This window comes from Coregonus lavaretus, assembly GCF_964263955.1.
Source record: "Coregonus lavaretus genome assembly, chromosome: 36".
NCBI lineage: Eukaryota > Metazoa > Chordata > Actinopteri > Salmoniformes > Salmonidae > Coregonus > Coregonus lavaretus.
The window spans coordinates 6,887,743-6,904,086 of record NC_140023.1 but is presented as its reverse complement, the minus strand read 5'-3'; the positions used below and the strand labels follow the sequence as shown (position 1 = coordinate 6,904,086).

The window sequence follows — 16,344 nt, the reverse complement described above, 5'->3', positions numbered from 1 at the left end:
AAGATGGCCACCATTGTTCCTGTACCCAAGAAAGCAAAGATAACTGAACTAAATGACTATCGCCCTGTCGCACTCACCTCTGTCATCATGAAGTGCTTTGAGAGACTAGTCAAGGATCATATCACCTCTACCTTACCTGTCATCCTAGACCCACTTCAATTTGCTTACCGCCTCAATAGATCCACAGACGATGCAATCGCCATCACACTGCACACTGCCCTATCCCATCTGGACAAGAGGAATACCTATGTAAGAATGCTGTTCATTGACTATAGCTCAGCATTCAACACCATAGTACCCTCCAAGCTCATCATTAAGCTCGAGGCCCTGGGTCTGAACCCTGCCCTGTGCAACTGGGTCCTGGACTTCCTGACGCGCCGCCCCCAGGTGATGAAGGTAGGAAACAACATCTCCACTTCGCTGATCCTCAACACTGGGGCCCCACAATGGTGCGTGCTCAGCCCCCTCCTGTACTCCCTGTTCACCCATGACTGCGTGGCCAAGCACGCCTCCAACTCAATCATCAAGTTTGCAGACGACACAACAGTAGTAGGCTTGATTACCAACAATGACGAGACCACCTACAGGGAGGAGGTGAGGGCTCTGGGAGTGTGGTGCCAGGAAAATAACCTCTCACTCAACATCAACAAAACAAAGGAAATGATCGTGGACTTCAGGAAACAGCAGAGGGTGCACCCCCCTATCCACATCGACGGGACCGCAGTGGAGAAGGTGGAAAGCTTCAAGTTCCTTGGTGTACACATCACTGACAAATTGAAATGGTCCACCCACGCAGACAGTGTGGTGAAGAAGGCGCAACAGAGCCTCTTCAACCTCAGGAGGCTGAAGAAATTCGGCTTAGCACCTAAAACCCTCACAAACTTTTACAGATGCACAATTGAGAGCATCCTGTTGGGCTGTATCACCGCCTGGTACGGCAACTGCACCGCCTGCAACCGCAGGGCTCTCCAGAGGGTGGTGCGGTCTGCCGAACGCATTACCGAGGGCAAACTACCCACCCTCCAAGAAACGTACAGCACCCGATGTCACAGGAAGACCAAAAAGATCATCAAGGACATCAACCACCCGAGCCACTGCCTGTTCACCCCGCTATCATCCAGAAGGCGGGGTCAGTACAGGTGCATCAAAGCTGGAACCGAGAGAATGAAAAACAGCTTCTATCTCCAGGCCATCAGACTGTTATAGCCATCACTAGCACATTAGAGGCTGCTGCTGCTTATTGAAATCACTGGCCACTTTAAGAAATGGAACACTAGTCACTTTAATAATGTTTACATATCTTGCACTACTCATCTCATATGTATATACTGCATTCTATTCTATAATATTCTACTGTATCTTAGTCCATGCCCCTCTGTCATTGCTTGTCCACATGTATATATTCTTCAATCCCATTCCTTACTAGTTTTGTGTGTATTGGGTATATGTTGTGAAATTGTTAGATATTACTGCACAGCTAGAAGCACATGCATTTCGCTACACCCGCTATAACATCTGCTAAACACGTGTATGTGACAAATAACATTTGATTTGTGTGTGTGTCATTTATTGATCAACAGATAAAATGCCATTTATTAACCATATTAATTGGTGATAGGGCTATCTTTGAGGATATTTTTATATTTCCATAAAGTTGAAGAGTTGTGTTTCAATAGATTACTCAATCAATTAACAATTCAAGTTCTAACTTCTAACTTTGTAACAATGACTAACAACATAAAAACAAACTACGTTTTGTTTTTATGTTAGTCATTGTTCCAAAGAAGTCTCCTGAGAATTTTATAGCAACTTCCGGTATGGCGCAGCACGCCACGGACAAATTGGGCGTGGCCTGCTGCCCTTAGGGAGAATAAAGTATCCAAAGAGTTTTCAAAACTCAGCCAAGCAACAAAGTGGTGAGTGTTGATCGCTAGCGACGAAGAAGTAAGTATGACCAATTTATTGAATGTAACGTACTTTTGTAACCAGTTTGCCGAATATTTGTTTTAAGTTATCTAGCTACCTGTAGTTATACGAACAGAATCTCTTCACCGCTAGTCAGCAACCAAGCTAACGTTCGCTAAGTCCTAGTCAATGGCTAGCTAATTTAACGTTATCTAGCTAAATTAACGAACGTTAGCGAGAGTGCATGGCATCTAGCTAGGTGACGTTAGATCCTTAGCTATCTGCACAATTATTGAATGGCATGTGTTTTAACGTTCGATTGAATCAGATAGTTATGTCCCGGGTAGCCACCGTTGTTAGTAACCTTAGCTAGTAACTACCTAACTAGCTATGTTAGCTGTGTTTACATGTAGCTACCTACTGTAAAGTTACCACGTTATCTAGCGATAGTTAGTTAGCCACAGTATAAATTGTTTGTCTTGACCAACTAACGCGGTAAACGGGTAAGTAACGACTTGAGCTAGCTCGAAATTGGTAAACTATTAACGTTAACTAGTTAACTAGATGGCCAAAAAGGGTAAACGCTAACTTGCCAACAATCAGTTGTAGCTACCATTCAGTGTTTCAGTTGCGCTAACTAACTAGATATGTTGCTGAACTTTATGAAGATGCAGCTGGATTATACACTAGCTAACTAGGTAAACCTTTCACATCCTGTTATATCAGTGCCACCTAGCTAAATGTTATTGTCTCTCGTCATAGGGGAAAAGATGCACTACTATCGTTATGAAAATGCAGAGGTCAGCTGCTGCTACAAGTACCTCATGTTTAGCTACAACATAATATTTTGGGTAAGTAACACTACCAGAAGCCCTGTAAACCTTTAGTAACGTAGGCTAATGCTTAGCCACTTTGAGAATTCGAGAGTGAAATACTTACACATCTCTAACATGTAGGCTCAGCATTCCCGAACAGTGCCATTACAAGTCAGAATGTTGAACAAACTTACTTGACATGTTGTCCGCTGCTTTTGTCCCTATGTCGTCAGAGGAAATCTGAGACAAAATATCCACAGGGAAGCGTTATCAACCCGACCTTCAGGACGCTGGTTTGTATTTCTTGTTTTGTGTTTTCAATACTGAAGCAATTCGCATGCAACAAACACTTGCACACTATGGCCGAACAACATACCGAACTTTGTCCCACGCAATCAGCTGGCAAAACACTGCAAGTTGATTGCGAGGAAACGTGCTTTGGTCGACTACGTTTGGTTACATTCGGCTATCGTTTACATAAAGTGCAATGCGTCAGGAGATTGAAAATACAAGCGACAGAACCTACTGGTGCTGCAAAAAGTTGGATAAACAACACTTTCCTGTGGATACCTTATCTCCACCTCCTACCGTCAAAAGGACTAACAGCACAGAACCTGTAAAGTAAGTGTAAATATAATTTTAGTCAACATTCTGGTTTGTAGACCCTTGCGTCTTTTATAGGCAGACTTTTTTCAGACTGAATATCATGGGGTAACCATGGTAACAGTCGGATTACGCAAGCAAATGCTATGACACCCCCTTGTCTCATTTTTTATTTATTTATTTAACCTTTATTTAACCAGGTAGGCCAGTTGAGAACAAGTTCGAAGCGGCAGGTAGCTTAGTGGTTAAGAGCGTTGTGCCAGTATCCGAAAGGTCGCTGGTTCTAATCCCCGAGCCGACTAGGTGAAAAAATCTGTCTGTGCCCTTAAGCAAGGCACTTAACCCTAATTGCTCCTGTAAGTCGCTCTGGATAAGAGCATCTGCTAAATGACGTAAATGTTCTCATTAACAACTGCGACCTGTCCAAGATAAAGCAAAGCAGTGCGATTTAAAAACAACAACACAGTTACACATGGGATAAACAAAACATACAGTCAATAACACAATAGAAAATCTAAATACAGTGTGTGCAAATGAGGTAAGGCAATAAATAGGCCATAGTGCAAAATAATTACAATTTAGTATTAACACTGGAGTGATATATGTGCAAATAGAGATACTGGGGTGCAAAATAAATAACAATATGGGGATGAGGTAGTTGGATGGGCTAATTAGATGGGCTATGTACAGGTGCAGTGATCGGTAAGCTGCTCTGACAAATTATGCTTAAAGTTAGTGAGGGAGATAAGAGTCTCCAGCTTCAGAGATTTTTGCAGCTCGTTCCAGTCATTAGCAGCAGAGAACTGGAAGGAGTGGCGGCCAAACGAGGTGTTGGCTTTGGGGACGACCAGTGAGATATACCTGCTGGAGCGCATACTACAGGTGGGTGTTGCTATGGTGACCAATGAGCTAAGATAAGGCAGGGATTTGCCAAGCAGTGATTTAAAGATGACCTGGAGCTAGTGGGTTTGGCGACATATGTAGTGAGGACCAGCCAAACAAGAGCTTACAGGTCACAATGGTGGGTAGTATATGGGGCTTTGGTGACAAAACGGATGGCACTGTGATAGACTACATCCAATTTGCTGAGTAGAGTGTTGGAGGCTATTTTGTAAATGACATCGCCGAAGTCAAGGATCGGTAGGATAGTCAGTTTTACGAGGGCATGTTTGGCAGCATGAGTGAAGGAGGCTTTGTTGCAAAATAGGAAGCCGATTCTAGATTTAACTTTGGATTGGAGATGGTTAATGTGAGTCTGGAAGGAGAGTTTATGGTCTAACCAGACACCTAGGTATTTGTAGTTGTCCACATATTCTAAGTCAGACCCGCCGAGAGTAGTGATTCTAGTCGGGTGGGTGCAAGCAGCGTTCGATTGAAGAGCATGCGTTTAAGAGCAGTTGGAGGCTACGGAAGGAGTGTTGTATGGCATTGAAGCTCGTTTGGAGGGTTGTTAACAGTGTCCAATGAAGGGCCAGATGTATACAAAATGGTGTCGTCTGCATAGAGGTGGATCTGAGAGTCACCAGCAGCAAGAGCGACATCATTGATATACACAAATACACAGGGCATGGGCAAGTTGCAGAGCTGGTGGCCGGGGTATGGGTAGCCAGGTGGAAAGCATGGCCAGCCGTAGCAAAATGCTTATTAAATTCTCGAGTATAGTAGATTTATCGGTGGTGACAGTGTTTCCTAGCCTCAGTGCAGTGGGCAGCTGGGAGGAGGTGCTCTTATTCTCCATGGACTTTACAGTGTCCCAAAACTTTTTGGAGTAGTGCTACAGGATGCACATTTCTGTTTGAAAAAGCTAGCCTTTGCTTTCCTAACTGATTGTGTATATTGGTTCCTGACTTCCCTGAAAAGTTGCATATCGCGGGGCTGTTCGATGCTAATGCAGTACGCCACAGGATGTTTTTGTGCTGGTCAAGGGCAGTGTGGGGTGAACCAGGGGCTATATCTGTTCTTAGTTCTGAATTTTTTGAATGGGGCATGCTTATTTAAGATTGAGAGGAAAGCACTTTCAAAGAACAACCAGGCATCCTCTACTGACGGAATGAGGTCAATATCCATCCAGGATACCCGGGCCAGGTCAATTAGAAAGGCCTACTTGCTGAAGTGTTTTTAGGGAGCGTTTGACAGTGATGAGCGGTGTTCGTTTGACCGAGGACCCATTACGGACGCAGGCAATGAGGCAGTGATTGCTGAGATCCTGGTTGAAGACAGCGGAGGTGTATTTACAGGGTAAATTAGTCAGGATGATATCTATAAGGGAGCCCATGTTTACCTGGTAGGTTCCTTGATAATTTGTGAGATTGAGGGCATCTAGTTTAGATTGTAGGACGGCCGGGGTGTTGAGCATATCCCAGTTTAGGTCACCAAGCAGTACGAACTCTGAGGATAGATGGGGGGCAATCAATTCACATATGGTGTCCAGGGCACAGCTGGGGGCTGAGGGGGGTCTGTAGCAAGCGGCAACAATGAGACTTATTTCTGGAAAGGTGGATTTTTAGAAGTAGAAGCTCAAACTGTTTGGGCACAGACGTGGATAGTATGATAGAGCTCTGCAGGATATCTCTACAGTAGATTGCAACTCTGCCCCCTTTGGCAATTCTATCTAGACGGAAAATGTTATGCTTGGGGGTGGACATTTCAGAGTTTTTGGTGGCCTTCCTAAGCCAGGATTCAGACACTGCTAGAACATTACATTTACATCATTTAGCAGACGCTCTTATCCAGAGCGACTTACAAATTGGTGCGTTCACCTTATAGTCAGTGGGATAACCACTTTACAATGTTTTTTCTTTCTTTGGGGTGGGGTAAGGGGGATAGAAGGATTACTTTATCCTATCCCAGGTATTCCTTAAAGAGGTGGGGTTTCAAGTGTCTCCGGAAGGTGGTGAGTGACTCCGCTGTTCTGGCGTCGTGAGGCTTTGGTTTATTTGGTCAATTAAAGAATAATGTGGACCTTTTTTTGAGCTTTGTGCTGCCACTTTTCGCATTTCTATCAATGCCCTGCCAACACCCAGAGTTGAGAATGAACATTCAGAGCCCCTACTTCCTGCTTTAGAGTGAACAGGACTCAGTATGATAGGTGTCAACTTCCTCTCTTGGTGTCAACAGGAAATGTAGAAATGAGTCAGTTTGGATTCTGGTTAAGAGTGTTACTTCATCTCTTGATAGGGAAGGGGGTGTCGTCTTGAGTGCAAGGATCTGTGGTAACCACATGTGACCGCCCTTCCTGTTTTTAACAATGTATTTAATTATGTTGCTTCCCCTTTAATTAAAGGTGTCAGTGTTTTTGTTGTGAGAAGGCTTCCTCTTTTATATCTAATTATGCTTCAATGTTCTTTAGTGGCAGAGGTCTGCCTAATGCCTATGTTAAATACAAGTAAACACACCTGATGTAAATAAATGAACACCTCAGAAAAAATACTTTCTGTGCTTCTTCAGCTGGCTGGAGCAGCATTCATCGCCATTGGGTTCTGGGCCTGGAGTGAGAAGGTGAGTGAGCAGCTTCTCCCATGGCCTTGTGAATGTTTCACCACTGGACAGAGACAACTGAACTCTGCCCAATGACTGTGTTTGAGTTAGAGCTTAAACACACAGACTGATCGGCAGTAGAATACTTAAGCCAGGATTGTCCAGTTACTTCTCATCACTGCCATCACAGCTTTTGAAAGATTCACAACTATCAAATTCAAATGTAATTTCCCCTCTTGTTACACATGGCTTAACCTTAGCTGATAAGACATTTTAATGTAAATGTCTGTGTTCTGTAGGGTCGAACCGTTCAACTACTAGAGGTTATTCTAATGCGTATTGGACCTATTCATGTTACTAGTTAACACGCCAGCTTTTAATCACAGGTACTCCAACATGTGATTTATTCAGTGTATGAAATAATTGATTCTCATAATGACTGTCTGCCTGCATGTTGAAGGCTGTGCTTGAAATGATATCCGTCTCTGAGTCATCAGTGTCTAGTGCTGAGCGATTAGTGCTTTTTGAGGTTGGGTTCGATTATTAAAAATCACCTTTGTAATCACTTTCAGTTTCTTTTTTTTTTTTTTTGTGAACATTAAATGCATTGTGTCGGATGCTGTCCCAGCACAGAATAGAACAATTTAATAAAAGTCCCATGATGGTAGTGACTGCCCATTACTGATTATCACTTATTAACAATTTATTCACAACACTTTAATACAATATTTCAGTTGTGTATATTACATTTGTTTTATTTGATGAATTTATTATTTCATTCCAAGTCTTCATCTAAACTCTACAGAGCTGCTGCCTATGCTGTTTGACAAAATAACTATTGTAGTAGTTCTTCAAAGTAAATAAGGAATACTTTTATGACTGCTGAATACCAACTGTCAATCACTTAGATCATGTAGAGAGACCTCGTGAAGCAACTGCTCTCTATCCCTCTCGCACATTCTTCTCTCCGTGCCCCACACTAACCTAATTTAGCAGGCATAAACCAGGCACTGACCGGACAAGTAGATGAATTATGGTCATTGTTGTTAATTACCACATTTTCTGCGCAAAGCGATATAGAATATTAGCCTGTTGGAAACAACTCCCTACTACATCGCATAGTTCAGGCTTGATCTGATTTATATGTAGAGAGCTCACAGAAAAAAAATTAACAAAATAGTATTCAAATAATTGACCAGACTTCGGTCAATTAGTTCTTTAAAAAAACTAAATTTTGGGTAATAGTTCAGGTCATACAGTATTTAATTTAATTCACCCGCTGTCCTGTGTCGCCATGCACAGTAGCCTGGGGATCTGTTAGCTCAACGGTTAAAGGTCCAATGCAGCGGTTTTTATCTCTAACAAATCATTTTATGGCTACCAATTAAGTACCTTACTGTGATTGTTTTCAATTAAAATGGTCAAAAATAAACAAAAAACTTGTTAGCAAAGAGCAATAATTTTGTTAGGACTGTTTTGGGAGTGGTCTGAGTGGGGAGGTGAAAACTAGCTGTTATTGGCAGAGGTTTGGAACTCTTTCTTATTGGTCTAACTAAATTACCACCTGGTGATGTCACCGTTGAAGGCCATCCCACCAAAACGGGCAACAATTTCAGGCAGTCTTTTCAAACAGCTCTTAGACTAAAAAAGCATTATCATTTTCGCAATACCACAGTATTATTCCAACCTCATTGTGTGGCAATATATTTAAAACACAGGGGAAATCGTGTTTTTGACTGCACTAGGCCTTTAACTCAACTGCTCTCACCTGTAGGGAGTGCTGTTGGACCTGACCCAGGTGACACGGCTGCATGGCTTTGATCCCGTGTGGCTGGTGCTGGCGGTGGGAGCGCTCACCTTCATCCTGGGCTTTGCAGGATGTGTAGGGGCACTCAGGGAGAACATATGCCTCCTCAAATTTGTGAGTACCGCACCACTTCAACAATCCTCTTTCTATTTCTCTCTCTGTCTCTTGGGTCTCTCATAGCATACCGATAGCTTAATTGTATACATATTTTAGCTGCCCTTACAAGCAAGCATCTCTGTTGGCCCAGCTTGTGCTCCATGAGTCAGACATGCTCCTCTGTTGATGCAACATCCAATATGATGACTAACAAGGTGTGTCCATCTTAATGAGTGGAAATCTATGAATAAGAGATTCCTTCATTCACAACATCCTGCATTGTAGTGTTGCACAGTAATATCACAGTACCAAAACACCATGATACTTATGATAGCAACATTTTAAGAAAACCGTAGTACAATTTCATGCGGTACTACCAAATTTTTCGGCCTACCCCAGCCAAACACTCCTCTAACCCGGACGACGCTGGGCCAATTATGCTCCGCCCTACATTAGTGAGCATTTCTCCTTTGCAAAGATAATTAATCCATCTGACAGGTGTGGCATATCAAAAAGCTGATTAAACAGCATGATCATTACACAGGTTCACTTTGTATTGGGGACATAAGGCCACTAGAATGTGCAGTTTTGTCACACAACACAATCTCAAGTTTTGAGGGAGCATGCAATTGGCATGCTGACTGCAGGCAATGTCCACCAGAGCTGTTGCCAGAGAATTTAACAGGTAGGCCTAGTATGTGTTGGGGAGATGGTGGTGTGTGTGGGAGGGAGGTGGAGAGTCTGTGTACTGAAGAGTAAAGAAGGTTTCGTGCAGTGTTTTCCCCTTACTGCCACAATGACATGCAGATCATTATGTATGTATATTCCTCCAGCCAAATCACAAATCAGCCATTCTATGCAGTATTCTATTATACAGTGTGAAGTTGAATACGATATGTGTTGTGTTGAGTAGAAGTGTGAATATCAGTGAAAGGTTGTTGGTGTAGCACATGCACATAAATTTAGAAAACGGGAACAATTATTTTATTTTATTTATTATTTATTTTATTTATTTTTATTTATTTTTGGTCATTTAGCAGACGCTCTTATCCAGAGCGACTTACAGGAGCAATTAGGGTTAAGTGCCTTGCTCAAGGGCACATCGACAGATTTTTCACCTAGTCGGCTCGGGGATTAGAACCAGCGACCTTTCGGTTACTGGCACAACGCTCTTACCCACTAAGCTACCTGCCGCAAGTGTCGGAGGGAATGGACAGACAGGATGCTAGGCCACTCAGAATTGTTTTCCCCCGTGGTATCGCGATACTACTCGGTCTCGTGATACTTGGCCTGGTATCTTATCATTAGTAAAATGTTGGTATTGTGAGAACACTACTCCATTGATAAGGGCATGCAATTGTTTTTTTGTTTTTTTACCCATGCAAAGCACTACCAAACATGCTACCAGGAACACTACTATCCTTTCTTTCTCTGTTCTGTGACTGATGCCCCTCTATCTGTCTCACACCACTGGTAGATTACTTGTTTCTCTCCTTCAGTTTTCAGGGGTCATCGGGTTCATCTTCTTCCTGGAGCTGACGGCAGCCGTGCTGGCGTTCGTCTTCCAGGACAACGTCAGGGAGTGGATCAATGACTTCTTCCTGGCCAACGTCAAGGCCTACAGAGAGGACATCGACCTGCAGAACCTCATCGACTCCCTGCAAAAGATGGTAGGAGAGAGGGAGAGATATGCAGAGTCTGGTTGTGGGGGTGTGTAATGGGATATAGAGGCAGGGAGAAAGGGAATGTGAGACAAGGTGACGTTTTAACCAGTGCCTCTTTCCCCTCCCTGATAATGTCTTGCTGCTGTCTTGTTTCCTGCTGTCCCTCATATCCTTTGTCACATTGTTTCCTTTCCTCCTAAACGCTCAGATTGTTCATACAGTGCCTTCGGAATGTATTCAGACCCCTTGACTTTTTCCATTTCCCCCCCCCCCTCATCAATCTACACACAATACCCCATAATGACAAAGCAAAAACAGGTTTTTAGAAATTGTTGTTAATTTATAATTTTTTAAAACTGAAATATTACATTTACATAAGTATTCAGACCCTTTACTCAGTACTTTGTTGAAGCACCTTTGGCAGCGATTACAGCATCGATTCTTCTTGGGTATGACACTACAAGCTTGGCACACCTGTATTTGGGGAGTTTCTCCCATTCTTCTCTGCAGCTATTTTCAGGTCTCTCCAGAGATGTTCGATCGGGTACAAGTCCGGTATCTGGCTGGGCCACTCGGGGACATTCAGAGACTTGTCCCGAAGCCACTCCTGCGTTGTCTTGGCTGTGTGCTTAGGGTCGTTGTCCTGTTGGAAGGTGAACCTTCGCCCCAGTCTGAGGACCTGAGTGCTCTGGAGCAGGGTTTCATCAAGGATCTCTCTGTACTTTGCTCCATTCATCTTTCCTTCAAACATGACTAGTCTCCCAGTACCTGCCACTGAAAAACATCCCCACATCAATGGAAACAGGATGCACCTGAGCTCAATTTCGAATGTCATAGCAAAGGGTCTGAATAGTTATGTAAATAAGGTATTTCAGTTTTTTTATTTGTAATACATTTGCAAAAAAATCTATAACCTGTTTTTGCTTTGTCATTATGGGTTATTGTGTGTAGAATGCTGAGGATTTTTATTTATTTAATCCAAGGCTGTAACGTAACAATGTGGAAAAAGTCAAGGGTTCTGAATACTTTCCGAAGGCACAGTACATCCTATTGATTGTGTGCTTGTTTTCACAAGCCTCGCTACAATGGCTTGTTGTTCTCTGGGGACCTGATACGACCTGAACTGTTGTCCTCCCAGTGGATATGTACTGTATGCTCAGTCCTACACTGTCAGATGTGTGGTATGAAGACCCTTCAGTTAGTTAGAACCATCTCTGACTCACCTCTACTGTCTGTCCTAGAACCACTGCTGCGGAGCCAAGGAGCCTGATGACTGGAACCTGAATGTCTACTTCAACTGTACCATCAACAACCCCAGCAGAGAGAGGTGTGGCGTTCCCTTCTCCTGCTGCATCAGTGATCCTGCAGTGAGTACTCTGTCTGCCCGTATCTCCATGTGTCTCTTGTGCTGCTTTTCCACTGTAACAAGTGTTACACTAGTGTATACACCCTTATGTTATACTAGGGAAATTGTGTTTCCATAGTTAGGGCTGACTGAGGACTTGTGAAGAGCATAATCGGCAACCTCTACATAATCAAAGCAGTTGCTTTGTGAGAAGGTGTTAAAGTTCAGTTAGCCATTGTTATGTAAATGCTAGCTGAAAAGTACCAGTGGACTGGCTTTGGCCCCAAGTGAAAAGCCTGATCATTTTGGGTAAATTCTGTATGGAAATACGTCGTTGGTGTCATTGCTCCTTCAGTATCTGTCTCCTCTGAATAAGTCACTCTGTTCTCGTGTTACAACTCCCACTGTCATATGCATTTTTAGGTATGCTTCTTGTTAGTCCTTGACACTGACAGGACTAAATCAAGCTGTTGCTTCCTCTCTCCTCAGGACTCAGTTTTGAACACCCAGTGTGGATATGATGTCCGTAAAGGTCCAAAGGTATGACCCTATCAGCGCACACATCACATACACATGTATACATAATATAATATGTGCTATTTAGCAGACGCTATTTCCCTTGATGATCGCCTACTGCATGTCTTTAAAGGGATACTTCAGGATTTTGGCAATGAAGCCCTTTATCTACTTTCCCCAGAGTCAGATGAACTCGTGGATAAAATGTTTGTCTCTGCGTTCAGTTTAAGGACGTTGCCATCTAGCGTTACTGCAATTGCTAACTAGCGTTAAAAATCCCGAACTATCTCTTTGTGTTTTTATATCGCCTGTGTATGCATCCATGTCTACTGTTTGCGACAATCTACCTCTGTGCTAGCTGTAGTAAGACTATTGCTGTGAAAGGAAAACATTATATTGTGAGAGTAAAAGTTTTAGGGGCAATTTCAGTGCAGAAAGTAAACTTACATTTATTTTAAGGGTAGATGATACAGGATTTAGTGGCAAGTCGCTCTGGATAAGAGCGTCTGCTAAATAATGTAAATGTAATTTAAACTCCGTATCGACAGGGTCTTTTCTTTCTATTACCCAAATGGGAGAAACTCATGTTGTGGCAGGCTCCCTTCTGCCCCTGTGAATCTCTGTCACTACGAAGAGCGGCAGGCTGAATATAAATGATTATTTTATCTATATTTTGGCCTAGTGTTTCAGTGGTCACTCAAAGCTGGTTTAAATTGGTGTTTTTCACATTCACCCTGTTGACATTGGTTCTGATCCCCTGGCTCAGAATTAACTATTCATCTTCCTTGTTATTAGTTTGGGAGAAGGAAGAACCATACAGGGGTTTACAACAAGGTTTTAAGGCAAACTGATTTGTCTTTTTTTGTTGGTCAGGAAAAACGTCTCACACTGCAGATGCACCTAGATAAATGGGTGGTTTTTATGCTGAAAATAGAAGCGATGAATTTCACTATCATAGATGACTCGTCAATTAATTGCAGAAGAATCAAATATTTGCTAATGTTGACCTTTCCTTTGCCCCTTATGATGCTCAATATTAATTTAACTCACATGTTTTCATAGGCTGTCATGGATAATGGCTACACAATAGCGGATTGGAGCCTTTTTGAATTCGGGAAACTTCTTGACAACACACTTGGTGTTAAATCTTCTTTAGTATTTGAAAAAGCAATCCGTTGGATCTATCCCTATAAGATGCATTAAGTGCACCAAGATTTGTAGTTGGCGTAAGGTGATTTGAGTAAGCCGGTATATACGAAGGTATGGAAGATTATTCCGTATAGCTGTCATTTCCTGTTGCAGGGGGACTGGAGCTACAACATTTACGTCAAGGGCTGCATCCCAGCCTTAGAGGAGTGGCTGCCTCGGAATATCTACATAGTAGCTGGAGGATTCATCATTATATCTGTACTCCAGGTAAATATATGGATATTGAAATGAGACTACATGTGTATATGCTGATGTGATTCGTATATATTCTAAGCTAATGCTGTGAATTCTTCTCACTTCTCAGATGATGGGCATCTTCTTAGCTCGGACACTGATCGGTGACATTGAGAAGGTCAAGTTTAACTACTACTGAGTGGTGTGGTGGAATGCATAGGCCAACAGGGGACAGTACTGAGAATATCCACCATACATTCCTCCCTCTCTGAGGCATAGCAAGGGACAAGAATACTTCCATACCTGTGGCTCGTTATCTTTGGACTGTTCTGTCTCTGGAGATGGAAACCTCTGCAGAGCCTGCACAGTGGACATGAAGCTGCCTTATTCAACTCAAGACTCTTATGTGCCTTCTCTCACAGGATTGCAGTCTGACTTTAAAAATACACCCTGGGTTTCCCTTTTGTTTTTGTAATTAGATACATTCTTGTATGAATTGCCCCAGACACACTGAATGTTTTCCTCTTTCCTGGGAACAGCGTCTTAACCAATAAACCCAGGTAGATTCCTGGGCGACTACATCATACCTCAATGATACAAAAACTACAATTAAGTCGTCGCACAGGTTTAAAAGGTGTGTTCTCTCTCTGTGGCCTGCAGCATTGTCCCTTACCTCTCAGCTAAACATGGAAAATGAAGCTCTATTTTAAAGGTAGACTCAGCAATGTGACATAGATGCAGAAAGTAACCGCGTAGTGGGTCAATTTCCACAACTAAGTGTGAGGCTCAATTTCTCTGTTTTGGTCCTGTACCTACAACGCTGTAACAGTGTGAAGCGAACCTGTGCACATGCGCAGATACTGTGTGAGGGTGAAGTCTTGCGTCTCACTCGTCTCAGTATCTGCCGTCCTGCTCGTGGCAGTCATTTAGCCCAGTCTACCTTTAAACCATTGGAATCAGTCTGCAGCTGGTCAAAACTAAAAGTGCACAGCTGAAACTCTGACCTATTGTCCATCATGCCTTGTCTTTTCTAGCAGTCATGTGTCTCACATAACTTGTCATTCCACAACGTGTAGTGCATCAAATGCTAACTAGCATAGAGTATCGATCATTTAGACACATACAACTTAAGGGAAACGACTGTCGATGCAATGTGTGTAGATAGTTGACATGTTTAATTTGATCAGTCTTAGATGACCCCTAAGTGAAATATTAGTTAGCTAGTTCACTCGGAGTAGCTGAGTTGGATTATTTTGCTGTTGTGTTGACTGCAGGCAAGGAAGCTTGACCAGGTGCAGCAGTGGAGACCTCCAGAGCCCAGTTTCTCACAGACAGACAGGGAGACATCCAGAGCAGCATGGGCCTCTAGAGGTACAGGTGAGATCTGATCATAGCGCTCACATCCCTTCGAGCTATAGCCGGGATCTGTGTTGTGATCACATCACTAGACCTAGGCTTAGTTATCTGCCTGCATGGTGAAAGTTTTGATTGAGAGATTGTATTCACCTCTAACGTCTTGAATAATTTTTACTGTCTCAGCATCTTGGTAATAATCTGTTTTTCTAAACACATTCACAAATGCAAGCCCACAGTCAGCACCTTTTCATTTTAGCTTGAAATGTGCTGAGAGCTGTTCTACTCTGCTCTTGTTAGATATTGAATACAATGTCATCTGATCGGGCTGCCCAGTGGCACTTTTATGTAGAAAATATACAATTACAACTGTACGGGAGGTCTTGATGCCCAACCTGTCTCTCTCCTCTGCTCAGCCTGTACACCTCAACGAGACAGAATGAGCGCAGACTTCCTGAAACATTACTCAAAGCGTTCTGAAAGTGTTTTCAACAGAGGTGTTTGCTGCCAGCCAGATAACTGCCAGTGCCTACACACATTGAGCTTGCTTTACCTTCATCCTGTCCATTCCCTCTCCACTGCTGTCCTTGTACCAGAATGGGGAGCTTTACAGAGACATCTATGGCAGGTAGCCTAGCGGTTAAGAGCATTGGGCCAGTAATCGAAAGGTCGTTGGTTCGACTCCCCAAGCCGACTAGGTGAAAAATCTGTTGACATGCCCTTAAGCAAAAAAGTAACCCTTGTTGCTCTGTATAAGAGCGTCTGCCGATTGACAATGTAATTGTTGATGGAGGATATCTTTACAGCTGATGAATGCTATACTTGAGCTATATATCATACGTTACAAGATCAAATTAAAGGAATTACTTTCATTCAGGCCTTCAACTCCCATTTACACAACATCTGATGGTCAATGTACATTATGTAGTTTAACATAATTTTGTGTGCTTGTTAGATTGCTTTCATGTGATCATGGGAGTGTTTTTAACAAAAGGGACCTTTTTGATATGTAGATGTTATCTCTGTTTTACCTAATGACATTTTGTAAATGTGAATTTTCTTAATTCTGGATAGGTTTTTATAAGCAATAAAGTATGTTTGTCCATTTGTTAAACTTCCCAGTGATATTAATCATCATCACAGATTAAAATGGCTGCATTTACACAGGCAGCCTAATTCTAATATCCCCCCCACCCCCCCCCCACTAATTGGTCTTTTGACCGATCATATCAGCTCAGCTCTTTGGCAATAATTGGGCAAAATATCAGAATTGGGCTTCCTTTGTAAACACAGCCATATTAGCTTCGCCATGTATACACTCATAAGGTGGTCTTTGGATATTCTGAGAAGAACAAAGGCTACTTTAGTACCTCCTTGGTC

The 16,344-nt window shown here is 42.7% G+C and overlaps 1 protein-coding gene across 1 annotated transcript; it reads left to right on the top strand.

Moving 5' to 3' along the window:
* The first annotated feature begins 721 nt into the window (after positions 1 to 721).
* LOC311110808 (tetraspanin-14-like) lies at positions 722 to 16,072 on the top strand. The gene is made up of 9 exons (XM_084153373.1): positions 722 to 1,944; positions 2,668 to 2,756; positions 6,771 to 6,821; positions 8,575 to 8,721; positions 10,203 to 10,373; positions 11,609 to 11,734; positions 12,202 to 12,252; positions 13,531 to 13,644; positions 13,742 to 16,072. The coding sequence occupies exons 2-9, from the start codon at positions 2,676 to 2,678 to the stop codon at positions 13,808 to 13,810; spliced, it is 810 nt and encodes a 269-aa protein (XP_084009499.1). The 5' UTR covers positions 722 to 1,944; positions 2,668 to 2,675; the 3' UTR covers positions 13,811 to 16,072.
* The last annotated feature ends 272 nt before the right edge of the window (positions 16,073 to 16,344 follow it).

Coding starts and splice junctions, on each gene's coding strand:
- LOC311110808 (XM_084153373.1), top strand. CDS start 2,676: ATGCACTACTATCGTTATGAAAATGCAGAGGTCAGCTGCTGCTACAAG. Junction 2,757..6,770: donor GCTACAACATAATATTTTGG/GTAAGTAACACT, acceptor GTGCTTCTTCAG/CTGGCTGGAGCAGCATTCAT. Junction 12,253..13,530: donor ATGTCCGTAAAGGTCCAAAG/GTATGACCCTAT, acceptor TTCCTGTTGCAG/GGGGACTGGAGCTACAACAT.